General features: G+C 41.8%; 1 protein-coding gene across 4 annotated transcripts in view; it reads right to left on the bottom strand.

Annotated features, from left to right (window-relative positions):
• Window positions 1-1250: 1250 nt before the first annotated feature.
• The window catches only part of LOC126547926 (protein SCAI), a 106254-nt gene continuing 79749 nt past the window's right edge, over window positions 1251-27755 (bottom strand). For 2 of the 4 annotated variants that reach the window (XM_050195989.3, XM_050195990.3), the window contains exons 13-14: window positions 17206-17292; window positions 1251-2499 (exon numbers count right to left, since the gene is read on the bottom strand). In XM_050195989.3, coding sequence (XP_050051946.1) covers window positions 2356-2499; window positions 17206-17292 — 231 coding nt within the window. In that variant the 3' untranslated portion in view covers window positions 1251-2355. The remainder of the gene's footprint in view (window positions 2500-17205; window positions 17293-27755) is intronic. The other 2 variants (XM_050195991.3, XM_050195992.3) reach the window with 1 other exon arrangement.

Here is a 27755-nt window from a genome sequence, read left to right as displayed (position 1 = left end):
GCCATCATTAATGGCAACGCAAAAACCTTCTTTATCAACCCTTTTATGGCTTACACGCAGCCTTGGAAGAAACTTGCATGCACAAGCTGAGCACGAGTTTCAGAATGCAAGTGGAATGCCTTAAGACCGCAGGTTACCATATGCACCTCAACACATCAGTTCGTGAGAAGCTCATGCGCATTGCAAAGCAAGGAAAATGCAGGCATCATCCTTCTGTTCGAAATGAAGCAAACAAAAAATTGGCAGTTATTCCCTAGGCACATAAAATTTCACAAGGCCTAAAAAATGTGGCAAAGCGTTTTGACGTTTGGGTGGCATTTTCTGCACCCCACAGGCTTAGCATTTGTTCCATTGTGCACAGAAGGGCACAGGAATGCAGCCAGAAACATGTTAGTTGTCTTGTCGATTGTGTCTCAAAAGCAGTATAAAAAATTCCCCTAAGCTGTGGTGATATGTACATTGGCCAAACAAACCGGTGTGTTAACGTACGCCTCAGAGCACAGAAATTTATTAAACGGCGCGCCATCCTCTCATCTTGCCTCACATTGTAAATCGTGTCCGTGTAAACCCATCTTCAAAAACAGTCATTTTGTTCCATCACCTTAACCGCACAATCACTGCACAAGAAATCTCGGAAGCCTATCATATCACCAAGAATGCCGCACTTTGTGTAATAACTGCATGACAAAGAATTCCATTTTATTAATCGATGTTAACACATGCCTTGGATGTATGCTTGTTTTGTACCTCGTCTTGACATGCGCAATGCGTCCATTTTCTACATATACATATTTTTTCAATACGTGCATTAACATCAGTTGTGAGTGAGCGTATGTGGTGCATGTTCCTTTTCTACGTCCTGCGAGTTTATAGCATTCTAAGTTTTTCTAATAATGCATTACCAATTAGCCCACCTATGCGTCCTTTTGCAATGTATCAGTCAAGCTTCCTAATAATGCTGTAAATGTACTGCTTAATTCTAAAACAGGCTACTTGAACATGCTTGCACTATTAATGCCAAGGGACTGTTCTGTCTTTGTCCAATGCACTAAGATTTCCTGCAGGCTTGAAAATTGTCAGTTATTCAGTCTACAAATCATGGTTTGTCAGAGAGCAGTGACAGATAAATTTGATTTTCTTTCACAGAACAGTTCCAGCGTTACCAGAAATACTGCTAAATGGAAAGAGACAAAATAAAGTGTACAGTAGTGGCACAAAATAAAAATGAACAGCAGTGTGCACTTTGCATATACAGTATCAGTACTTTTTTAATAATAAAGTACTGTTAATTGACCCTGAAAAGAAAAAGCATAGCAACTCTACAAGCTACTGCGCAGCCGCTGCCAAGTAACTCACAATTCCCATGTGTAGAGAGCTAAACTTCAGTCCCATTTTAGCTGCTAAGTCCACTTCTTACTTAGCAGAATACAAAGAGGAAAGGTCGTTATTCATAGAGAACCAATCACTCGATATGTTATGGCACAAGCAAAAAACAAGTTACATATCAAACAATATTGCTTGCGTGATGATGACAAAACAAAGCTTAGTTCGACCAACAAAATTAGCAAAATGCACTTGTGCATGCTTACACTCTGCTTCCTTAAATTAAAATTTACATAAAAGTTTTCAATGGTTGCTTATACAAGCCCAGTACATAATACTAAAACAAACTGCCTCAGAACAACATATGGTGAAGTCGTTCCTTGGGAACACATCAGCTAACAATATCCGTGAATGTTAGGCATTTCCATCAACACAAGCACATAATATGACCTGCCTCACCTGTTTTGGGCTTGTATAATAATAGCTTCTTTTACAATACTATATGAAAGAAAACATGCTAGAGGGCAAGGCCTGGATGTTTAGCAGCAACTTCCAAATAAAAAAAAAAAGGTACTGATGAGCTGAGAACATTTACGACCTTTGTAGCATAGACTTCAGCAACTTTTGGCAGTGCGTTTATTGCCCTTTCTCATGACTAAAGCCCATTTGCACTTTGATCCGAATATCCAAGGGCCTACTTTAGAACTTCCACTGAGCACCAGCTGCTTAATAGAGCTGAATACAGCTGTGCGAGTGAAATCGCCATTATAGAAAAAGAAAATGCAATTTTCTTCTCTTAGCATTCAGAGAAAAAAAAATATACTAACAGTTGCAGCATGTCACCTGGAAAACATGGCAACAATGCCCTGACCACAGTGCACGAAGGAGAGCTTGAAGAGGAGTCAAGTGTCGGGGATAAAAGCACCCACTGTGTTAAGGCTCGCAGGAGGAAGAAGGTGGGCAGAAAAGGAAGAAAGACCGGTTAAGCTTGTGGCATTTTCCCACTCAGGCCAGGGTGAACATTACCGCCTGTCAGTCAGCTTCATCTATCTCCGAAAAGAGAGAGCGCACATCCAGCACTTCTGCGAGCTCCAGAATGGTGCGCTGCAAGGCTGGGTGGTCCAAGACCTCACTCTCGGGGATTGGGGGGTGTGACCGAGGCAGGTAGTTGGACCCCTTGAAGAGGAAAAAAAATTCATTTGGAGAATTCACAACAGTTAGTGTTATACAGCAGTTCAGTTGGCACAGACCCAGAAATACCAATGCCACATTGTTATATGTCATTTCTTTACTGTTTTCACAACAAAAACTACACAAGGCAAAGTGGTTATGTTAAAATATGTGGACAGGAAACAATTTTAAATTTGTCTGTTAACTTGGTATCGGTTCATTGTGGTGGCTATTAAAGTTCAATAGTGCAACAACTCAAACAAATCTCTCTTTTCACATGTATCTAACGAAAAATCCTTTGGGTCGTAAACATTACCAAACTTCAATATCACTGCAAGGCATGCTCTGGCATGGCACAGGGCGCTACAATAGCACTTGTCAGGTGCTGTAAAAATGCAGCAAGAATTGCACAGAAGTTTACAAAAAATTCTGCTACATAATATATATATATATATATATATATATATATATATATATATATATATATATATATATATATATATATATATATATATATATATATATATATATATATAAATTCATTTTCAGCATCATAAAACTCTGCTGGAAACTCCCTTTGTTCCGACACTTATATACTGTGAGCATTTCATATTTGTGCAGGATTGTGAAGACAAAGACATGGCTTTGTGCAAGGAGCAGTAGCTTACAAATTTAGCAAAAACATTGCTGCAAGCGATAAAGACTTCCAATTTCCTGCAACAGCATCGTGCTTTCTCGTTATGATAACTGCAGAATCTTGAATTGATGCAGCTTAACATGATTTAACAATGACCTTGCTAAGTTATGCCCTAATTTCAGCGAGATCATACTGACACAACAAAAATCAAGTGAGCAACTACCTATCAAACAAGTAGTAACTGATAGCTAGCTTAAACCCCAGCCAAACATTCTTGCGCTGTGAATTATCACACCCGATAGCAAAGATTGTGTCCAATATGAAAAGAAAGAGCTAAAGAAAGTGACATAGAAAACAAGAAAAAGGTGTGAACCAAGAAAGCAACTTATAGCGGCACTTAAGTTACAACTCCAAGGTGAGCCTCTGAGCTACAGAAAGATAAAATATGTTTTATCAAACATCACAAGACTATTCAAAGTGCCCACAAGTGAAACTGTTAGGTGAATGAATGAATGAATTCTGGGATCTTACATGCCAAACCCATGATTTGAATATAAGGCACACTGTAGTGGGGGACTCCAGATTAATTTTGGCCACCAGGGGATCTTTAACATGCCTCCAATGCACAGGACATGGGCATTCTTGCCTTTTGTCCCCATCGAAATGTGGCCGCCACGACCGGGACTTGAACACGTGACCTTGTGCTTAGCAACACAATACCATAGCCACTAAGCCACCATAGGGGGTGAAATTGTTAGGTGACACATCTAGCCTACACTGAAAGTGTGTGTACAGATAATGTACCTTTATTGTATTACTGGACATACAACCTATGTAAAAAATGCGCTGGCTGGAACAACTGTAGTTGCACTGGGGGCTGGGCTGTGCTGTGCTGCACTACATCTGTCCTCGTTGCTTGCTTATGCCAAGGATATAGAAGAAGAGGAGTAATGACAATCTCAAATTCAACCTCACTGGAATATAGGATTGTCGTGGTGGATATGCGACAGCATCCTGGCAAAAAGTTGTTACAGCTGCTTTACTGTTCTACACTTGTTTTAAGCTAACAAATTCAAATAAAGTCCTACTGAAAAAAAGGTATTAGAGAGTTTTAGAATAGGGGCCCCAAACTTTTTGAGGCCCCAAAGAAATAGCGTCGAAGCCACTGCGCATGCGCAAGACACAAACAGTGTTGAGGTTTTGCGTTGGGAACGCTATTTCACCAATTTAGCGGCAGCCCAAATAGCGGCCCCAAAAGCTTTGTGTCAGCAAACATGGCGGCACCCATCGAAGCGACGGCTCTAACCTAGCACCAAACTGGGTTGGATTCGTGGTAACGCGTGAAGTTCGCAAGCTAGGGGAAGTGATTGCGGCTATTGCTTTCTCTAAACTAGCGTGTGTTATGAAAATTGATTCATTAGACGCCGCTGATTCTGAATTCGATTGTGGATTTTATGGCTCGTAGGCCTAACACGGCTACGTTTGGCTGGTGAAGGCACCAACCATCTCAGCTCAACCTTTGCACTTGCCGCAGAGAGATTACCTCGAGGATTTGTGCGTGGCCCGCGCACGGACGGGCACGAGGAGGAGATGCGTGCGCTACCAGGAGAAGACAGGTGCGCGTTCCTGCCTCCCCAGCCCCCGCGTGTGCTTGATCAAGTTACTGCCACATTCACTCACTCCCCCATCCACCTTGCACAGAAGGAATCGTCAGCTCTTGCGAATATGCGCGACTGGACACTCGAGGCACTTTGTGTATATGCGTGGGATTCTCTTTCAGGCTTGGAAAAACACCTTTATGTCGCACATAATGTGCAAAAGAAAGCTGTATGGGGAGTTTTCCATGTTGCTCTACAATTTTCTCATTGACACTTTTAATCTAATTATAATATTTGAGAAGTTGATTAATTGATTAAGAATAATTATGCAATTAGACAGAATGCAACAAATTACCTGAATATCTCCAAGCGACGGCAAACAACATTACCGTGGTTCTGCCCAGCTACGTGGCATTTGCATATATCTAAATCTTGTTGCACGATAGTTCGGACACCCTGTGTGTGTGTGTGTGTGTGTGTGTGTGTGTGTGTGTGTGTGTGTGTGTGTGTGTGTGTGTGTGTGTGTGTGTGTGTGTGTGTGTGTGTGTGTGTGTGTGTGTGTGTGTGTGTGTGTGTGTGTGTGTGTGTGTGTGTGTGTGTGTGTGTGTGTGTGTGTGTGTGTGTGTGTGTGTGTGTGTGTGTGTGTGTGTGTGTGTGTGTGTGTGTGTGTGTGTGTGTGTGTGTGTGTGTGTGTGTGTGTGTGTGTGTGTGTGTGTGTGTGTGTGTGTGTGTGTGTGTGTGTGTGTGTGTGTGTGTGTGTGTGTGTGTGTGTGTGTGTGTGTGTGTGTGTGTGTGTGTGTGTGTGTGTGTGTGTGTGTGTGTGTGTGTGTGTGTGTGTGTGTGTGTGTGTGTGTGTGTGTGTGTGTGTGTGTGTGTGTGTGTGTGTGTGTGTGTGTGTGTGTGTGTGTGTGTGTGTGTGTGTGTGTGTGTGTGTGTGTGTGTGTGTGTGTGTGTGTGTGTGTGTGTGTGTGTGTGTGTGTGTGTGTGTGTGTGTGTGTGTGTGTGTGTGTGTGTGTGTGTGTGTGTGTGTGTGTATATATATATATATATATATATATATAGTGGAAGCTGGCACTTTTCTGAAACTGCAATAGTTCTAAACATCATGAAAATACCTAGTTTGCATGTTGAAAGTGCAGCGGACTTTTTGAAGTTTGTTTGAGAGGAATAAAACCACTCAAAGTCAAAACAGAAACTTGTAGATGGACAGCTGCCACCTTTTTCTTCCAATTATCACCCTTAAGCACTGCGAGATTGTAAATCGGACAATCCTCCGATTTTTTGCTGGTGCTCTGTTCATAAAAATTAGATGTTTATGCAGTGTAAAAATGAGTCACACACTTTTTCTATGGAAATGGCAAAGGGCAAAGGCCAAGCAAAATTTTTATACAATGCCCATCCTTCAGTTTACCAAAACTTTTGTCAAAGATCATAGTTGTGTCACAGAAAGGAAACCAAGATTCTAAAACTAATTTTTCTAGGCTACCTACAGGACAGCATTATGTATCTGAGAAATGGTTTCAGCAGACTGATATTGGCAATTGAAATCATAGATCACCGGTGATCAATTTAAATAGGTGTGGTAACGAAACATTGCTACTTGCTGGGCTAGTTTGTTCCTATTCACTGACAAGATTAATGAGCACAAAATGAAGAGGAAGACAGAGTTAGGAACAAGTAGAAAAAACTAACGCTCGTAGACATGTAGACAAGCATTTGTCTTTTAAAGTTGTTTCTAACCCTATCATCTTCATTCCATGCTCATTAATCTGTTCGATGGGCATGAAAGAGTTAATCATTAAATCAGCTCACTTGGCATAGTCAGTGGTGCCTCATTTATCATCAGTATGAAGCCCTCGAAGGTGGTGCCAGAGGAAAGCATTTCCCTCAATGATCAGTGCGATGCAGAAACAAGTAGATCAACAAGCATGCTACACTTGCCATTCTGCTATCCACTAGGAAAGGGAGAGCAAGAGCATCTATCTTCTTTCTATATCCTTGGAGCAAGCAAGTTCCAGTGACAGAAGCGCTGATACACAGCCCAGTGCCAGCTATGACCATGAGCTCAGCAGCCAGTGTATTTTTAACAAAGGCTGTACCATGCCTGTTTGCCCTATGTGAAGGCTACTGGCTTTAAATATGTAACTAACGCTTTCAGTCACCGTGTCTCCACATGGGGACGCAACTTATTTTTCTTTATTCCAACTAATGACAACAAGATATACATCTTCAGTCATCTAGCTGAATGTAAACATAACCCTTAGCTAACAAAAATAAAATATGTCACTTTAGTAAAGAGAATAATGAAAAAAAAATGATATTCTAATATGTGCACTACCAGGTTTCACAAGAAGTTCAACATGTTTCTCTGTAGTGTTCTTTCTTGCATCAAATCCGTCACAATAGCTCGGTGTGACTGGTGTTGCGCAACTGAGCACGAGGTCACGGATGTGATCCTGGCCGCAGTGGCCACATTCAAATGGTGGCGAAATGCACTTTTGCACTGTGCATTGCACGCATGTTAAAGAGACACTACAGGCTAATACTAAGTTGACGTGGACTGTTTGTCCACGTGGACTTAGTATTAGCCTTCAGTGTCCATTTACTTTTCCATTCCAGAAACCTCACAACACTTGTTTCGTGCCAAGAAAAGATTTAGTTTACGAGAAAATTGTATCTGAAGGGTCCTAATACCTTTTTTGAAATTCATATCTCCCACCACCCAACCAGGGGAGTGGTGATGTTGCATACGCCATCACCGCCCTTTGCTGCCATCAGCGAGTAAAACGGCGCCTGACAGACGGCGGTACCGAGCCAAGACAGATAAAGTCAAAGCAGTGGATTCGCCGCTGCAGCTGCTTTTTGGCCAAGTGGTGTAGACCACTTGGGCATCCTATGACTTCACATGGAAATTGAATTCTCTCCTACTTGCAGTTTCTGCAAGTTACGCAAGCCAGCAAAACCAGCACAGCACTACGTGACAGTGAAACTACTGAAACGCGAAAGCGTGGGCAGTGCAGAGTCGAGCGAAAACGAAACCTTTCGACCGCCTACGTCGTTGTCAAGGGTAATTTCAATGAGTTCTTTTTTGTAAAAGTGAAATAGAATTGGACAAGTAGCATTTTATTTCATCTTATAATACAATACAAGGATGTTTTTTACAACGAGTGGTTGAGTACTAATGACAAAATTTAACTAAGGAGTGCTTTCATCATCAGGCAAGTGCTTGAAAGTCCCGGAGGAGTCTCTAATCATGTCCTGCATTAACCTCAACTTCTTGAGTATTAAGGCTCTGTTCGCGATAATATTGACGCTTTAGAGACTCTCGAGCACTAATCTGTCACTTTAGCTTGGCTTAATATTTGCCTTTAGTGTCCCTTTGAAGAATCCCAGGAGGTCAAAATTAATACGGATTCCTCCACTACAGCGTGCCTCATAATCAGATTGTGGTTTTGGTATGTCAAACCCAAGAATTAAAATTGTTTTTCTTGCATTGGAAGCTCAAATTAATGACAGCACATCTACATGAAACAAATGTTTCAGTTCTTTTCAAGACATACCACATCCTCTACAAAGGTTAATATCCATAATCAATTATTTTTGTAATTATGATAACTGGCCTGACGGGACATCCATGCAACAACTCCAAAATTTTTTCTGCTAAGTTTGTGCTGTCTTCCCAGGAATATAATTAAATTTGTCAACCTTAATAATCCTCAGTCATAATTTCTGATTAAAGGGGGCGAAAGGAGCACAATGACAATATTATCACTATTAGTAATTGCTGCTAAATGCTTAGTAATGACCACCAGGCAACAAAACACAAATAAACCTTGATCTCATTTCAAAATTAAATGCCTGATGTTCCTAAAAAACATGGTAGTTTCCATATCTTTTATGCCAGTGTCTTTGCACTAGAATGTGACAGCAATGACAAGTGCCAGTGAAAATAAACTTGAAAGCCTTACTTCAATCACGCAGGTTAATTTAACTTTATTGGTCCGAGTACCTCTGTTTCACATGAAATGAATCAATTCATTTGAAAAAAAGAATTTTTTAAACGAAACACAGCACTTTTTTGTTCGCACAAGAAGTCATGCAAGCTTTTTCACAGAGTACTTATTAGCCCCCTTTACAACCATCTCTTTTATTCTGCATGTGAATGCCTATCAGCTTAATAGTAACATGAAAGGAATGAATATTTTAATTTCACTTGAACTTTTTTATACTTACCTCTGTAAACTGTGCTACATAAAACTGACGTCTACATGAACTTTAGTTGTTTTACCATCATATACCGGGAGTTTCATGCAACTGAAACCATAGTTTAAAAATGGACTAGTACTTTTGAGATGAATGAAATAAAAAGCATATTGTTCTTAGTCGTCTTGAATGGCTCATAGCAGTATCTTTCAAACTGCAATTAGTTAACTACTTAGGTACATCTAGTTATGCAGATATTGAAATATTTGCTTTAAGGCATAAATGGTATTGGAAAAGTTGTAGAGCATGTTCAGAAACACCTAGTAAAGTTGTTTCCATGACATTATCATTTACGTGGCTTTTTCCCAAGCTCTAAAGAAAGTCTGCAAAATATGAAAAAATGACATCACTATAGACTTGCACATCTGGATTGCAGTGTTCTCAATCGTGTTTCAGCATCCCAATTTCTATGTTTTGGTTGAATATAGGCAGCGATCATGTCGGAGAGCATACAATGAAACCGCTCAGTCAGGCCATTGGTCTGAGGATGCTAACTTGAAGTAGTCTTGTGAGTGGTGCCAGAGGCTCTGAGCCCTTCACCTACTAGTTGTGAAAGGAATGTCTTTCCGCAGTCGCTCCTAAGGAAGCAAGCGGCACCGTGAAACAGGATTATGGCTTGAAGAATGAAGGCAGCAACTTCAGAAGCAGATGCAGAACTCACATAAGCTGTTTCGGCATAGCACGTGAGGTGGTTGATGGCTGTCACAATTCATCGACTACCGGCAAGAGTCATGGGAAGTGGCCCATAGAGATTGATGCCAACAACCTCGAATAATTCTGCAGAACACGAGACTGATACTAGTTGCCTGGCAAGAACTGATGCTGGCTGCTTTCGATGCTGACAAATGGCGTAGGAAGCGATGTATATCGCCACACTGGTAGACAGGCTAAGCCACTAGAAGTGACTTCTTATGCAGTCATAAGTTTTCTGTATACCGAGGTGGCCAGCAGTAAAGTCATGATGAAAGGTCTGAAGGACATGCGCATGAAGGCAGCGAGGCACTATGGGCACCCAGCGTCGTTTATCAGGATGATGGATATAGTGGTACAGCACGGAATTTTGCAGCTTGATTTGTGTCTGCTGTCGACGGAGCCAGGCGTTAGGCAGGTGCAAAGCTTCACAAAGACGGTCTATAATACGAGTCGGTCAGTTGTTGAAATGAAAATTATTCATGGTCATCCAAAGTGAGATGATCAAGAGCGGTGAAGGACAAAACCGCTGTAGAAGAGATGTCAGTGAGTGCATCACTGGAGGTGGTTGCGGAACTATCAATGAGTGTGGCTGTAGGAAGCAGGTAGCAAGAAAGAGCATCTGCATCTTGGTGCTTTTTACCAGACTAGTAGATGATTTCAAAGTCATGTTCTTGCAGACAAAAAATCCAACGACCAAGATGTCCTGACAAGTTTCAGAGTGTGGAAAGCCAGCGTAAGGCGTGATGGCCTGTAACGATGGTAATATGGTAGCCATGTAGATAAGGCCTAAACTTCTGTACGGACCAAATGGCAGCTAGGCACTCCTGCTCGGTGATGGTATAGTTCTTCTCGGCAAGTGTGAGTACGCGGCTGGCATATGCAACGACTCTCTCACGTGGAGAGTTGTCTCGCTGGAGAAGGACAGCACCAATACCATGGTCGCTAGCATCCGTGTGCAAGAGTGTGGGTGCAGTCTCATCAAAATGACACAGGACAGATTCAGATGTGAGGGCGCCCTTCAGCTGGCCAAAGGCAGATTCGCATTGTGGTGACCACACTAAGGGAGTACCAGAACGAAGTAAGTTGGGTAAAGGAGCAGCCATGGAGGCGAAGTTGCATATAAATTGGCAAAAATAGGAAGTGATGCCAAGAATATTGCACAGTTCTTTGGTCTTTTATGGATGAGGAAAGCGAAGCACCACTGGAATCTTGTCAGGATCAGGTTGAATACCATCCTTGCTCACAATGTGACCTAACACCTTGATCCTCTTGCTTGCAAGATGGCACATATTGGTGTTGAGCTGACGACCAGCATTGGCGAGGCACGTGAGAACCTCGTACAGATGTTGCAGGTGCTGGGAAAATGTCAATGAGAAAATAACTATATCATCCAGATAGCACAAGCAAGTCTTCCACTTCAGGCCACGTAGAATGGTGTTAATCATGGGTGCAAAAGCTGCGGGAGCATTGCAGAGGCCAAAGAGTATGACGAACTCGTGGTAAAGGCCATCTGGAGTTGCAAACGCCGTTTTTTCTTTGTAATCTTTGTGCATTGGAATTTGCCAGTAACCTGAATGCACATCAAGACTGGAGAAGTATTCGGCCCCTTGCAGGGAATCGAGGGCATCATAAATGCGAGGCATGGGATATACATCCTTGCATGTGGTCTTGTTGAATGCTCAGTAATCGACACAAAATCGCACGGAGCCATCTTTTTTTCGAATCAAAACGATGGGAGATGCCGAAGGGATAGCAGAGGGGCAGATTATCTCACGCTGCAGAATGTCAGCGACGTTTTTCTCAATAATATTGTGCTCGGCTAGAGATGCGATACGGCTGGCGATGCACAACGGATCTGCTGTTTGTCTGAATACGAGGTGCTGTGACGGAAGTATGTCTTAATGTGAAAGAATGGGCCTCAACTGAACCTTCATGCTTCTTCAACAAGGCAAGTAACTGTTGCACCTGTGAAGGGGTCAAGTCGGAGCTGATTACAGTTGCAAGAGCAGAGGTAGAGGGAGAATGTCCAGCAGGAGGAATTTCAGAGGGAGCAGCCTTAAGGAGAACGACAGAGAGAGGCTCTGAATCAGCGATGCAAGCCAAAGTAGTGGTGCCTTTAGAAAGGAGAATTTTCTGAGGTGTTGTGTTCATTGAGGCGAGAAGTGCTGAACTATTGTCAAATCTAACTAGGCCTGATGCAGCAGTTATCCCTTTTGTGAAACAATGCGCAGAATGTAATACTAACATTAATAAAGGGAAAATCAGACATCCACCCGTTCGACCCACCCGTTTGATTTTCCCTTTATTAATTACTTCTCTCCACCTTGCGGGTTTCCGCAGAACTATTACGTAACACTAACATATCATCATGGTCGATGACGTTGGACGTGATAGTCAGAATTGGCTGACAGTCTGGAGGTAGCTTGGTATCTTCTGCAGCGAGCAGGCGAAGTGGCGTGTACTTATCATCACCGAGCGAACGTGTCGGTCATACGTACGACACCCTGCCCACAACATATAGCAGCAGGACCAAAAGCAAGAAAATCAAATCCTAAAATGAGTTGGTGGGTGCAGGGCGACAGCACAGCAAACTGTATGTGGTGGATGATCCCATCAATCATTACACACACAGTACAAAATGCAGAAGGGCGAATAGTGTTCCCTTGAGCTGCAAGCAGCAGGGGCCCACTGTAAGGCATCGCAGCTTTCCTGAGATGCGTACACAAATCAGCATGCATAAAAGATAAAGTCGCACCAGTGTCTACCAAAGCTTCAACTTTCACACCTTCAACAAACACAAACATCATATTACAAGGGCGCACTGCAGGAATTGTAGTCCTGTCAGTTAATGCAGTTTCTCCTCCGAAAAATGAATTAGTTTTCCAGGTGACAGTCAGAGGTGGACAAGGAAGGCCGAAGCAGTGACGAGGAGCGGCGGAAGGGTGAAGGTGAGCAACGTACGGTGCTGCGGTAACCATTCGGTGTCTCGGTCATTGAGGGCAGAGGTGTGGAACAGCGTGGAGGGGAACTGTAATGTCGGCTTTGATAAGAGACCCCACCAGAATACACATCGCATTCACACATCTCGTACCCGCGACGCTCATATTGTTGGCACTTGCGGCCAAAACCGTGATATATGGCCATGATAACCACAGTAATAGTAGATAGGACGAGATGGTCGCCAAGGTGGGTATTAGAGGGCACTTGGTGCGCTGTGAGGTAGTGCTGTCTAATGGGGTGATGAAGACTGAAGTGGTATTGAGTGGACATTGGCTAGAGAAGGGACACCAACCTGCACGTATGGGTGTAGAGGCAATGTTGAAGGGACACTGATTAGAGGCGTGGTAGTAACCTGCGCGTATGCTGATAGGGGGCGAGGGGTGCGGGCAGGAGGGTCCACATGCACAGAGCAGGTCATGGACGTGAGCTCCTCCTGGATGACATCGCGCAATGCTGCACCAGAAGGCTGAGCAGGAAGGACCAGTGGGGATGAGAAGCCGAGTTGTTGAAGTCTTTCACGTATGATTACCCGGATCATTACGCGCAGGTCAGGGTCTGTTGTAGAATTGTGCTCGCAGACACCTGGCTGCAAGCCTATGGACACGAGCTCGTCGAGGTGCTGGCACGTCGAGGTGCTGCCACGTCGAGGTGCTGCCACGTCGAGGTGCTGGCACGTCAAGATGATGTCAGCAATGGTAGCAGGGTTCTTGACGGCAAGCGTGTTGAAGGCCACAGTCCCAATACCTTTAAGAATGTGACCTACACTGTCAGACTCAACCATTGCATCACTGACACAGCGACAGAGTGCGAGCATATCTTCAATGTACGATATGTAGGACTCGCCGGAGTGTTGTTTGCAAACATGAAGAGTTTTCTTCGCAAAGGTGGAGTGAACCGCCGGCATGCCAAAAACTTGCCAAATCTACTGCTTGAAGTTGGTCCAATCGGAGAAATCAATCTCATGGTTGAAAAACCAGGACTTCGCCACACCTGTCAGATCGAACGAGACAAGGTGGAGCTTGAGGAGATCATGCTTACGATTAGCAGATTACACGCTCGTAATTGTCCAGCCAGTCCTCAACATCTTCACCACAAAGAACAGCGAACAGATAGGAATCACGCTGGTGGCCACTGGTGATCAGAGAAGCAGCAGCTTGAGGCATCGGGATGGTTAGTGTAGAAGCGCCAGGCTACTCATCCTGCGACATGCTGGTAGACAGTGGGCACAAGTGGCGACCTGAACGAAGCTCCAGGGAGTAGGCCAGGTGCGCAGGGGACAAGGGACCAAGAAGCACCTTCACCACTTGTGACGTCACAGTAAGGGCTGATCTTTATTAAGCCCAAGAGACACGGCGAAGGACTCTCGGCACAGTCCATACTGATGATGCACCCACACATGCAACGATGATGAAGGATACACACATGATGATGATAATATACATATGATGATGTGGACAAATGCCCACAAATTGCACTTAAAAAATAGCCTGAGTAATTGAAGACGACTACAAACAATATAATGTTGGTCTCATTAATCTAAAGTGTACCACTCTATATTTAAGGTTTGGTTAAGGAAGGTACATACACGAACAATTGGCATCTATCAAGACATCCAGCCACATTAGTACATGTTTCTTTATTCTTTATTTTTGTTAAAAAAAAAAGAAAATACAAGTTCATTTGTTCTTTTTTTCTAGCATTTCTGAAAACGCATATGGACAAGAATTTTCTGCCAAGAAGATTTCTAGTTTTTTTTTTTTACACTATGCAAATTTTTTATAAGACGGCTATGAGTGTAGTGAATGTGACATTTTTGCAGAGTGGCTAGGCGAGGTGGACATACTTTATAGCTAATAATGCGAGTTTCAAAAGACTTAATTACAATAAATTTGTCAATACATCTTATTTTAGAATATTAGGGGCACTTAGTTATCTATATGGCAAATTTGGAGGCAGTCACGTTTTAATGAGCCCCCATTTTGTAAACATCTTGAAAAGTTGCACCCAATTAGAGATATTCATCACTGAATTTCAATGCTCAATTCAGGCAATAGCAAAACCAAGCGCATCACAAGTGCAGAAAAGACGGCCCCCGCTATTTTGGCAGACGGAAAGGCACCATAGCAAAGTGCATGATGAAAGTGGAATGATCGAACATCACAGCAAATATTGATACAGAAAGTTGCAGCAGATGCTAGCCAGGCAGAATAGGTCATATCAGTATCTGCTGAACGTTCAGTTTCAAACTTCATCATGCTTTTCGTCACAGGGTGTTTCAATCTGCTGCGATAGCACAGCCGCTTTTTCTGTGCTCCCAGCATGCTTCGTTTCGATACTAGCTGAATATATAGCATTGAAATTTGATGATGAATATTTTGAAACAGCTGTAGTTTTCAAGATTGCGAAAAAAAAATGGTGCAGATTAAAATGTGACTGCCTCCAAATTTGCCATATATACAACTGGCTCCAAGATTTTAATAAAAAAGCTAATTATAAAACTTTTCTTGGTCTTCTGAGACTTGCATTATTGACAGCAAAGTATGTCTGCCATACGTAGCAACTTTTCTACAGAAACGCTACGTTCACTACACTCATAGTTCAAAGGTTCATTAACTTTTCTCCTCAATGTCCATTCACTTCAGTCTACTACTTATAACAAATTACAGCTAGAGGCAAGACAAATGTACCATAATACACTTGCACCAGCAAGGCATTAAGTCTTTTCATCAAGTTCATTGAGCCCCCCCACACCCCCCACAAAATTAATTAGGAAAATGGCATTCTAAGTAGCACAATTTTCATAATATATCTAGAAGTGCTCAATTTTGTGGTTTAAATGCAAATTTTGTAAAAATTATTTCTGCTAACTACCTATGAGTGACTAGACTTCCGAGTGTAGACTAGCTCTCCAAAGAACATCGTCTTTACAAAATATTTTCATTAGACTTCTACATCTTCTTGATTTGGCTGCACTTTCTGAAGTGGTTCACAGGGTGCAGCCCTTTTGGGCCAGTTAAATGTAGGGATTCCTTTAACTCAATTCTTTTCTTAACATCCACCGTACCTGAATGGCCAATCCCAGCAATACTGAAGGTAGAACCAGCTCAGACCACTGACGAAACATAAAAATTAATAGCACTGGAATAGAATCATTACAATATTGCAGCCCTGGTCCTCAACTTAACTGTGCAGCATGTGTCATCTGCATAACAGACCCTTCCTGTAGAAGTTCTTGACACTCCTGCACTGGCTACTTTTGAAGTGTACGCCACGCACACACCACACAAGCCGTTCATTGTAAACAATAAATAACAGAGCGGTGCTTGTTGGTTAATGGCACACTGAAGGAAGTGTTTCCTTTTTGAATGAGACAGTCAGTCCAGGCAGCAGAAGGTGATTTAAACAAGTTTACTGGCTCAACTGCAGCTAGAACATACTTGTAAAGGCTTATGACACTGTGCTACATTCATTCCATTTAAATGGCTTTCTCCCGTATTCCATTTTTTTTATGGCCAAGATTCATTCATGGTCACTGCAAAGTACTACAGCTATAAAGATTACAGTGATAACAAAATATCCCCCACCCCCCAATTTCTGCTACCATTTACTAAACTGCACATTTTAGACAGTTAAGTTATTTTACTATTTTCCTCCTAGCATTATTCGCTTAAATTTCTGATGCAGCATGCTGCTCCACAGTGATCATGGAAAGCCCATGTCATTGCTTTTAGTTGTATCATGTTCGCTAGATGTCACAGTGAAGCTAATGTGGAGCAACAGAGCAAGTAAGAATCTTGGAGATGACGCTGCAAGTAGCTGTGTCAATTTTTGCAGTGCCTTCTGAGGTGCAGGATTAGCTTGAAGAAATAATGCTTTTCTCACACACAGTGGGCCCAAAGTTGACTTGTGGCCTGGTGATATCTTTATCAGTGTGGCTGACGTGCACACTACTATGTTCCCATGTTCAAAAAAAGAAAGAAAAAAAAGAGAAGTTAATGCTAGAGTTTAAACAACTATTTGCTTTAAAAACAAATACGTTTCCATGGCCATGTTTGTGTGCAGCCTATAGAAGACAAAGATTTTTAAGTTGTTGCACTTCTCCACTCATTTCACACTGAGGCGTGCGAGTTCCACCAACATTCACACAGTAGGATCACGCAAGCTCATGCACAGAACTGCTATGAACAAGTGCAGGAAGTGCAGTCAAATCACGAGGACCATTTTGATTCTTTTTTAGAGCAAAAAGAAAAGGCACATGAATGGAAACAGGTCAGTGCTACCTTGGTTCAGAGACAACTTTCTGAACTTTCTTTATCGATGTGCATACAGAGGACATAAAGCACAGCATACACCAGCTTCAGAATGCTTAAGAGCATACTAATGTACAATGAGAAAGCAAAGCAAGGGGCATGCCTTTGGAGAAAACAAAATAAAAAGGTGTTGAAAAGGAAATCGAACAGTTGCAACAACAGCTCAGGCCATACAAGCAGGAGGCGAAACGTAAGAGAAAAGCGCAAATACCGGCAGGCTCTGGTAGGGAGGCGTGCCCATGGCTGCCTGAGGCATCCTCTGATACAAGTTCTCTGGGTCCCCCACCGAATACTTAATCTATGATGAAAGAAACAAGAACCAGATTCGAAGAATCCAACAGCAACCAAAGTACATGTGCCACCAAAAAAAAAAAGAGCAAAGTGCAAAGATCACCCATGTAAGCAAGTGATGCCTACTGCATTAATGGAAACACATACGAACATATTAGGCACTGGAGATATGAGAGACTTTGCTGAAAAGCTTTACAAAGTTATCCTTAAACTCAAACACAAGAACAACCATAAAGAAAGTGGTAGGCAAGAAAGTGAGTGGGCACATAGGTCCAAGTTGATGCAAGAATTGACTGACAAGCCCCAAAACTACAGAATGTGCATGTTTCAGTGAATGCATTCACATATGTAAGTTTACAAAGTGCATGTGTCATTTGCGGTGCAATAGTATCAGGCTCAAGGAAGAAAAAGAAACCATTGACAGGACAGCTTTTCGCAAAGTAAAGGCAATCAGGCAGCAGGGAGAGTGCCAAACTAAGAATAGTGAGCTGACTGTGTCGGTCAAGACTGCATGAAAGACAGTTCCAGCACTGGTCTGAAGCATGTGCCTGGGAATAAACCATACTGAAAACCTCAAATCTGTAAAAACAACAGAGTAAGGCAGCCACTGGCTTATGGAAACGTGTTTGATACAATGCAGTCCACTTAACATAACAATCAAAAATAGAATAATTACAACTGTTTACCATTACATCGAAGCAGACCTTTAAAAATGCCATCCATGAAATTTCTACAAACATTTAAGGGTGAGATATTTCCTTCCACTGCCTTGGCAAGGTGCAGTGTCACAATAGAGGACTTTTCAAGATGGCTCCATACTATGGCTCCAGCAATGAAAACTCATTTGAAATAAATTTCACTCTCTCTCCAACATTTATGAAACCACATAGTAAAAACGAAACTTCACACAGCAAAACTTTCGGTTTAGTGTTTAAACAAACAACTGACTGAAATAGCAATTAGCCCTCGCCGAAGAAGTATAAATATGCACTTTGGAAATTCTTTGTATTGCACCCGGTCACTTCAAGTACACAGCAGACTTTACAAATCTATGAAATCATGCAACGATCGTGAAACACATTTAGGGTAACAACTGTGATGACTACAACTTGCATCAGCATGATTTTCTTAGCAATATTTCACTACATTATTTCACATGATGCTAGATTTTTTAGAAAGCAGCATATCCAAAGGCAGAATTTTATTGTACCTGATATGCGATGATGGCCCCATTGTCACGTGCAGTTTAGTTATCCACCGAGTCATTATGAAAATTCACAGTGTGAAGTGGCTGGTCACTATTAGCAACCCGATATTACATAAGAAGGATGTGTGGCACAACGTTAAAATGAACAGAAGAAATAAGAGAATACCTTTTCTTATTTCTTCCATTGATTTTGACCTTGCACCACACATCCTTCTTAAGCTCTGCACCAACTAGCCCCACATAGTACTCTGATACTACGTCATTATTTCAAAATATTATATATATATTCTTAAAAGTATATATATAACACCTTCTAGAATGCTCCACTTTAGCATAAATAAAAGGAAAGCCTGCAGAAACAAAAAGCAAACCCTTTGGCTTTCTTTCTGCAACACTTTCTGCTTAGCCACAGCAGGTAAAGTCATAAAGGAAAAAAAGAAAAGGCGAATAGCAACCACAGCAAAAGCTGCAATGAGCTGACTTGTTTCACTTGGAGATTCCTTCAACAGGATCCTAACCAAACCATAGCATGATGCTACTGCTTTTGGTTTCACCACCATCATTAACTAATAATAATGTGGTTCCCAGCATCCCTTAATACCTTACTAAACATAAGTTGTGCACGCACGCACACACACATATACACACAGTGGCAGCGTTTTCAGCAGACCTATACAGGTTGTCCCACATAACTTGAGCCAAAGTTTTAAAAGTGAAAGGCACTCCAGACGCGAGTTGAACTGAATACATGCTGGCACTGGCCTCGAGTTACCCAGGCTATTTTTTAGTTTCCCCTTAACTAATGGATTAGTTATATTTAATTAATCAACTTTTTAAGTATTGGCTGCAGACCCCAAGTGTGATACGTAAAGTTCTAGAGCACCTTGAGAAACCTCTCAATAAATTGTTTCCAACACGACATATCTCACGTGGTCCTTTTCTTCGCGTTCCAAAGAAAGCCAGCGAAATATGACAAAAAAAAAAAAACATGTGACGGGGCGCTTGCGCACTGTTATTGTGCTGCTCTCAAGCGTGTGATGGATGAACAAGGGTGGCTGCAGCAAAACTGGCCTGCATAAGGGCGTTATGCCTGGTGTAGGTATCTGGGCATGTGGTTTTTAGCGCATGACGGTGCAAATGCCCTGTCGTGGGCCAGTCTCGCTGCAGCCAACCTTGTTAATCCATCGCACGCTTGAGAGCAGCACAATAACAGTGTGCAAGCGCCCCATCACGTGGTATATTTTTATATTTCATGGGCTTTTTTTGGAACGAGGAAAAAAGGACCACATGAGATATATCATGTTGGAAACAATTTATTGAGAGGTTTCTCAAGGTGCTCTACAACTTCGCATATCACACTTGGGGTCTGCAGCCAATACTTAAAAAGTTGGTTAATTAAACATAACTAATCCGTTAGTTAAGGAGAAAATTAAAAAATTGGCTGAGTAACTCTAGGCCAGTGCCAACATTATTCATTCAGTTCAACTCGCGTCCAGAGTGCCTTTCATTTTTGAAACTTCGGCTCAAGTTATGTGGGACAACCTGTACAGATAAGCCTTATACTGACAAAAGTGCAACCGGTTGATGGCTTGAGCCTTTCATCATAATTACAAATTAAAAAGGAGTTTTCAATTGCGTAACAAACCCCTTCACTAACAAGCTGCTCCAAACCTATCAGTTATTCTGTTACATTACCATATTACCATAGTCATATGATGTTTCCATCAGCACTGAGTGATGAAAATGAAAGCAAATACTGGTATCTAAGGCAAAATATATCATAACTGAAAGAAGCAGAGTAGCTTATAGCAATAAAAACCCAACACCAAGTTATCAAAGTGGTCAGCAGTTCTAGCTAGGTGTAGACTGTGGAATGATAAAGCAATTGTATTTCTGCAGTGTTTTAATCAAGGCGTGGAGCTGTTAACTTGGAAAACAGTAGTTAGTCATAAAAAACAACAATATTCTATAACTATACTTAATGGTATGAAATTACTGCGTTCGGTCACTTTCATGGTTTGGAGATTACACAACGCTTTTCATCATCAGGTATCACCTTCAATGTACACAAATCATTTGCCTAAGCATAATGTTCACCTGAAAATTTCACATATCTTGCAAGAAAGACTGCTGTCAGAGATCATCTGCATATAAATTAAACTTGATTAATATCAAAGTTGATGGGTTGGCACAATTGCTTTTTTTTTGTAGCCATACATGACCTTGACTACAAATATTTTCTACAGTTACCACATTTTTAAACAGGCGGACAAAGGCACAATTATTGTAGCTTGTCCAACTGAATCACGATTGCAGTGAGATGCTTCATTATTCAGATTTCTTAACAGAGACTCGGGCTACATACAATATTCTGTCAGATTTTTCAAACGTAGTTAGTCCATATGTGCCCCTGCCATTTTGATTGGCTGTTAAGCCTAAGTGATGTAATTTTATTCACACATACTGAACACCAAATGAAACTAATCACAACTCTCAAGGTTACGGTAGGGTAAGTTAGGTTGGGTCAGCAACCTAACAGAGCTTATTGCCAGAACATGCTTAATGATGAATATATGTAGCATCAAATGTAAATAAAATAGTGATTACACAGCAGTAGTTATGCAGCAAAAATAATTACTCTCAGCAGTGATATAGCAAAGCAACAAAATACACCCAAGGAATTGGTAAAGCATGTGCCCTTCAAGAGGTTTAAAAAATTATTGGACAGCCAAATTATTTCAAGAGGTCGGTTCTATACCAATACTGTGCATAGAAAAAGAACTAAGATGTATTAGTTCACATGAAAATTGGCTGTGAGAAATAAGTGACTGCATCTTGAACGTAACACTAAAGGCAAATATTAAGTCAAGCTAAGTGATAAATTACTGCTCAAAAAATCCAAGACATCAATGTTACTGAGAGCAAAGCTATAGTAAGCAAGAAAATTAGGTAAGTGTTGACCACAATTTGAAACTCGAAAGAGATACTATTCCAGTACTAGCCTAATGACGTTGCATTGCCTCATTATAATTTTGTCACTAGTCATCAACTACTGATGATAAAAAGACAGTTACAGTCGAATGCCTTTAACGAAGTGCTTGGGGCGTCCGAAATCATTCGTTATACAGGCCACTTCTTTATAAAGGTTGCGCTCCGCACCACTTACAATAGAACCGGGACAAAATTATTTCTTCGTTATATTGGTAATTTCATTGCAGAGGTGTTCATTGTGGAGGCATTCAACTGTAAATTGCATTTTAGCATGGAAGAAAGTGCCATTTGCTCATTTCTGTTCCATTCCCAGCTCACTGAGACTACCTTTGATGACGCTGCTGCAGGTGGTAGAAAAGTTTTGCTTTTGCTCGATTTTGCACTGTCTGTGCTCTCACATTTTGGTAGGTTTGGTATTGTGTAGTGCTGTGCTGTTTCTGCCAGCTCTAGAAGCTCTTGCTGACTGCAGGCAACAGAAAATGCCGCGTCCATGTGATGTCGTGAGCAAGAATAACCAAAAGGGAGCCCAGTATTACAAGCCAAAGTACCATTATTGGGGGCATCAATAACGCCCACGGCGACAAGTTTTGGTCTTGTCAATGCAACTAAACGCACTGTCATGGCTTGGTTCCCAGCCATCCCTTCATGTTTTACGTCAAAGTATGTAATGCCAGTTTTCAGGCGTCGGTTTACTCACTTATGGTGGCAAATGATGGTGATGATTTATGCTGCGTCACACAGCCTCAATCATTGCAGGCGATTTGAATAGTGGTAGAACAAATCAGCCCATTCAGCCCCAATTTTCTTTGAAACTAATTCATTTCTTGGCAAAAACAAATGCTGTGAGATTTCTGGAAAGGTATTTTAACAGTCTGTATTGACTTTACATTTGTCTTCCAAGGGAAAAATTCAGTTGGTCAAGCTATCTTTCCGCTGCTACTAAAATTGTTAGTATGAAAGAACAAATGGCCCAGTTTTCCAGTTATAACAAACTAATGGATATAATGAATTATACTTACTTGAAGAAAAACAGCGCTACAAAGATGCAGACTAAAAGAAGAACATGTGCGACAGACAGGTGCTAACTTCCAACTAAATGTTTATTTGGAGAAATAGAGTTTATATAGATAGAAACATGAATAGTACCACCGTGACATCACGACCTCTCTATCGCATCAGAAAAGCAATCTCTTTTTTTCAGCAAGCGGCACTGACGGGCAGCTAATGCACGTACCCTCGGCCCTTGCAATGTAAAATGCTTCTAATATCTCTCTTTCTAGTCTATCTCTAGAATGTGTCAGAAACTTGATGTCACGAAGATATGGACGGCATTTGTGCAAGTAGGGCACTACCTCAAGCGCCATTTATGCTAGTTGCCCTTAGTTGACCCTTTCCTCGTGCAGAGCTCTAGTGAAGTCGTGCTGACTTTAAAACAAGGAACTTGGAATGATGTGTACGTGTTTTCACTGGACGTGCAAGACTTGTATTATGCGATACTTCAGGAGGGAGTTCTCAGCGCCATTAGGAACAAGATCAAAGATTTTGTGAAGTTAGGTTTAGTTGTGCAACCGGAGTGAATAGTGACCAGTTTCTAGAACTTTTGAACTTTTACCTTCATTCCACCTATGTTAGTTTCAAAAACCAACAGTATGTACAAAGCAAGGATATTTGTATTGGATCGTCGCTTGCTCCCATTCTATCAGATATCTTTCTTAGCGCCTTTGACAAGTGTGTAAATAGCATTCTGGATCATTCATGTGCTCCTACCATACTGAGGTATGTCGATGACTACCTGGTGGTCGTTAATGTGGTACCAGGGTAGGGGCTAGATGACACTGTACAATGGGTAAATAACACTTTTAGAAATGCATTGGAGGCTCTAAATTTCATGTGCGAAAGGCAAAGTGATAATTGGATTCGTTTCCTGGACCTGAATCTAACTTTAATGAACACGCATGTTTATTTGTAATACCAGCCAAGGTTGAACAAGCAGCTGATTTTCATATGACAGTGCCCACTCCAAGTTAGTAAAAAGAGGAGTTGCAATGACTTGTCTAAAGGAAGCTCTAAATAAATCTTGCATCCACAAAGTAGAAAGCAGCTTTAACAAACAGGTTACAAGGCTGCACCTAGCCACTTTCCCTTATTTGGTTTCTAGCGTCTGTGATAAGCTTCTTCAAAAGATCAAACAGGTAAGGGAGGGCATTAACAAAGAAAAGCGAGTTGATAGGAAGAGTGTACAAGTGATTCCATATTGGCACAGGGTGTCCCACAACCTCAAGAAGGTTGTGCAAAGGCACATTGTTAATCTTGTCTTCAACGCACCATGTAAATTGGCCAAGATATGCCCTATGGTGACAAAAGCAAAGCCCAAACCATGCTCTAAGAAACATGCAGTACAGTACCCGAAATGCACTAGAAATGTCATATATGAGATACCCCCAAGTTGCAACCAGGTTTATACTGGGCAAACGGGATGGCATTACAATGAAAAGGCGCAAGAGCACACTTGGTCCATAAATAACAATGCGGGGGGTGATCTGGCTGAACATTGTAAATGTCACAAATGCCGTCCCTATCTTCGTGACACCAAGTTTCTGGCACATTCTAGAGATAGACTAGAAAGAGAGATATTAGAAGAGTTTTACATTGCAAGGCCTGAGGGCATGCATTAGCTGCCCATCAGTGGCACTTGCCTAAAAAGAGATTGCTTTTCTGATGTGATAGAGAGGTTGTGATGTCACGGTGGTACTATTCGTGTTTCTATCTATATAAACCCTGTTTCTTCAAATAAACATTAAGTTGGAAGTTAGCGCTTGTCCGTCGTACATGTTCTTTTAGTCCGCATCTTTGTAGCACTGTTTTTCCTTCAAGTATGTTAAACAAACTCGCCCACATCAAGCTTCTGAAGCAATCTTAATTTGCCTTTATTCCCATAAAAATCCACGCATTCAAAATCTAATTCTAACGAAGCAAGAATTTTTTATAATTGGGTATAACGAACCTTCTTTCAGTTTATGATGACAATTTACAGATAATTTTGCAGCAAGGCGATAATTTGACATCGAAATCTGGCGGTGCACAACAATGTAACTCGTCTTATCCAGCAGTTCAAAACTCACTAAGGTGTTGGCTATGTGGCAATGCACCAAACTGGCCGCACTGCTGAGTTGGCGGCCATGCCTGCATTCTAGCACAAATGCTTCGTCATCGCACTCTGCCAACACCACCAGTCCCACACTCTCTAGTGCTCTGTGCACATATCCTGTGCCTTGGTCAAAGGTTGCATATCATACTGCAAAAAAACGCCAACAAAGGAGTACATATCTTGTGGTACAGCCTCCTGCATTTTTAACTATATCGCACCAGTACACTATGAATGGGCATGCGTCGTCTTGAAGGGAACAGCATAGCAGAATATGCTTGCACTGGAGAGTACTTTATGCACCTGTGCGTAGTTCTGCTGACCTCATATATTATTGCAGTTGTAAGGTACTAAAATAGTGTGTGATCGATGCTCATGCGATATAGTTTAAGATGCAGGAGCCTGTCCATGGAGAAAGCATGCTTTGGTCATGCTAAGCTGTCTAACCCAGGCCGCTATAACCTGCAGTGCACACATTGTTACAGAATTTTAAAAATGAAGCTTTTCTGAACCTCGCTGGGTTTTCATGATCGTGGGTGCTGCACCAGATGGCGCTCACCTGCATGCATTTACAAAGGGATTCACCCAGTGAGACCCGCAGGTAATGTACACCTTCCAGAAGTGCTTGAATATAAAGTGGACGGAAGCATCAACTGGTCAGCAGTCATGATAAGCAAGAGACGTTTAGAATTTGGTGGAAAAAAACAGGGAAGAGATTGATACGACTGGATCCATTACAGGCATAGGTAGCGGTACAAGATAGATAAAGAAGTTTTGAGAAAGAGAAAAAAGACTATAAAGATGTATGCAAAGATGCTAGAATGAAAAGCATGTATAGCATACCAGAGTAACTCAAGCAGGCTAGGTGGCTTTGTCACCGCCCCGTTTTAAAGGGGATGCCAATATATCATCAGTGTCATCACTGCAGCAGTGACCGTGCAGGGGGAAAAAAAAATGCCAGGACGCCCCACGATCGGTATGAAGCCCGTGTCTCGCGTTTGACGGCTTGCTCAATGGGCTCTTTGCCCATGCTGTCTGCTTTATCGGTGGAGGCGCTGAATGCCAAGACAGATGTGAACATGCTTGCCGCTCTGAACAATGGGGTCACACAAACTCATGTTTCGCCTCTTTATGCACTCATACAAAGATTTGCTCTATGTAGAATCCAACTTGTTGGATCTGCTGCTTTTTTCACATGCTGTTATAACAATTAATTTCATTCTTCACTTTTTTTTACCTTCATCACTGGCATCACGAGGGTTGCATACTCGCCACAACAGATGATAAGATTGGAAAATTAAATGGATCGTTCTAAAATACTGAGCTCACAATTTCAGTGATCACTTGGCTTATCAGCGTTTTGTAAATGTGCCAGCAGAACAACAGCACAAATTTTATTTTTATTTTATTTAAAATTTCCTTACAGGCCTCGTATGAGGCATTGTGTAAGGGAGGTGTCACAGAATGACTAAAAGAGTATATATAATGGACATATAACAAAACATAATATACATACATTATTGATAGACAATATAAAAATGTATACACATCTTCTACAAACATTACAGCATTGCACAAAAATAATAGGAGACGGTAATGTACATATTAGAGAAAATACAAAAGATACAGTTCTTTCAGCAAACAATGTAAAAAAATAGCCACTCTAATGTCATAGGACAAAAAAATACAAGAATAATAAGCAAAATAATGAGCTCATAAACAAGGAGAGCATACAGAACCCATATAACTGGGAACAAAAGAAAATGCATCATGCATTTTGTTGCAGTTAGGCAGTGCAATATGAACTTATGAGATGGCGGAATTTATCAGGATTCATTTCGGAGACGATGAAATCAATAAGAGCGTTTCATAACTGAATGGCATGAGGAAGCGCCGACCAATCTGAAATCAGGGAGAGCGTTCCATAACCGAATGGCATGAGGAAGCGCCGACCAATTAAGTGCATGAGTGTTCCTGTAGATGCGCATGAAGCTGAGGTGATTATATAATCTGCGGTGTGGAAAGTGCGACTTCAAGCCATAAACAAGATTTCCTTGCCACATGAACGTACTTGTGAAGTAATGATATGAGTGCAAAATCACGTCGAGCACACACAATTCGTTGTATTAAATCAGAAGCTTGCAGCACTTCGACAGCAAGCTTGTGAAACGCTGATAAGACCTATTGCACCGCTGCTTTGTGCACTCAACAATGGCAAAAATGAATTAGTGTTGACACATGCATAACAGAAAGCAGTTGTCTTGCTGATGAAGATGAGATGGAAAATCTTTCAAGGTCCTTCGGCAGAGCGCTGCAGGCTTTTGCATCAGCTTACCCAGTGGCAACTCACAACAGAGCATTGCAAGAACCAAATCTTTTAGCGCGGGCCTGGTTGTGCAAGCCCTGCCAGGTCCAGGGCCAGGGCCTGCACGACCAGGCCCAACCTGGATCTGTGACTGTGTGAAAGGGCCTGGGCCTGGGCCAGGCACGCCAAAGGAACTCGGTGTACTACATGCCTTAAAAGGTCAAGACCATTACAATAAAACTGCAGCGACAATAAAACACTACAAGAAAGCTTTTTCCAACAGAGCTAACATGTACAGTAGACATGAAAAGGCTGACAGAGGCAAACCCTGGATTAAAAATTTATCGCGAAGTACTTTATTTAAAGCTCTTCTGTACATTTTATGTTGTAAACACAGTAGATTATACACACTTGAAAAGAAGTGGCAGTTTTGCCTGAAGACAAAGCATTAACAGCAATAACAAGGTTTAGCATTGCGCTCAAGCTCCTCGCATAGTGTTCCAACTAGACGCAGAGGCGACATGGCATGACACAGCTTGCGAGACAACTGCTGCTACAAGGCAGGAACAGCGCCTTGACAAATGCCGGACGAGCCACAACAGTGGTGCGAAGAGGAGAGTCAGTAAAGGCATTACTGGTGTCACACTTCGATGGTGCATGAGATGACACGGCAAACTGCAAAAACTGTCAGCATTTGTCAATGCTAGATTTTGCTAGCTGTTTACTGTCCTTTCTGCTCAAACCAGTGTACGCATACAGCTGCTCAGCAGGAACACTAATGTGTGTGCGCAAAATGCTCATGCCAGAAGTGGAAGCCAGAAC

This window comes from Dermacentor andersoni, chromosome 1, assembly GCF_023375885.2.
Source record: "Dermacentor andersoni chromosome 1, qqDerAnde1_hic_scaffold, whole genome shotgun sequence".
In the NCBI taxonomy this organism is placed as follows: Eukaryota; Metazoa; Arthropoda; class Arachnida; order Ixodida; family Ixodidae; genus Dermacentor; species Dermacentor andersoni.
The sequence above is the reverse complement of the archived record's forward strand: the minus strand, read 5'-3'. Positions and strand labels throughout refer to the sequence as shown.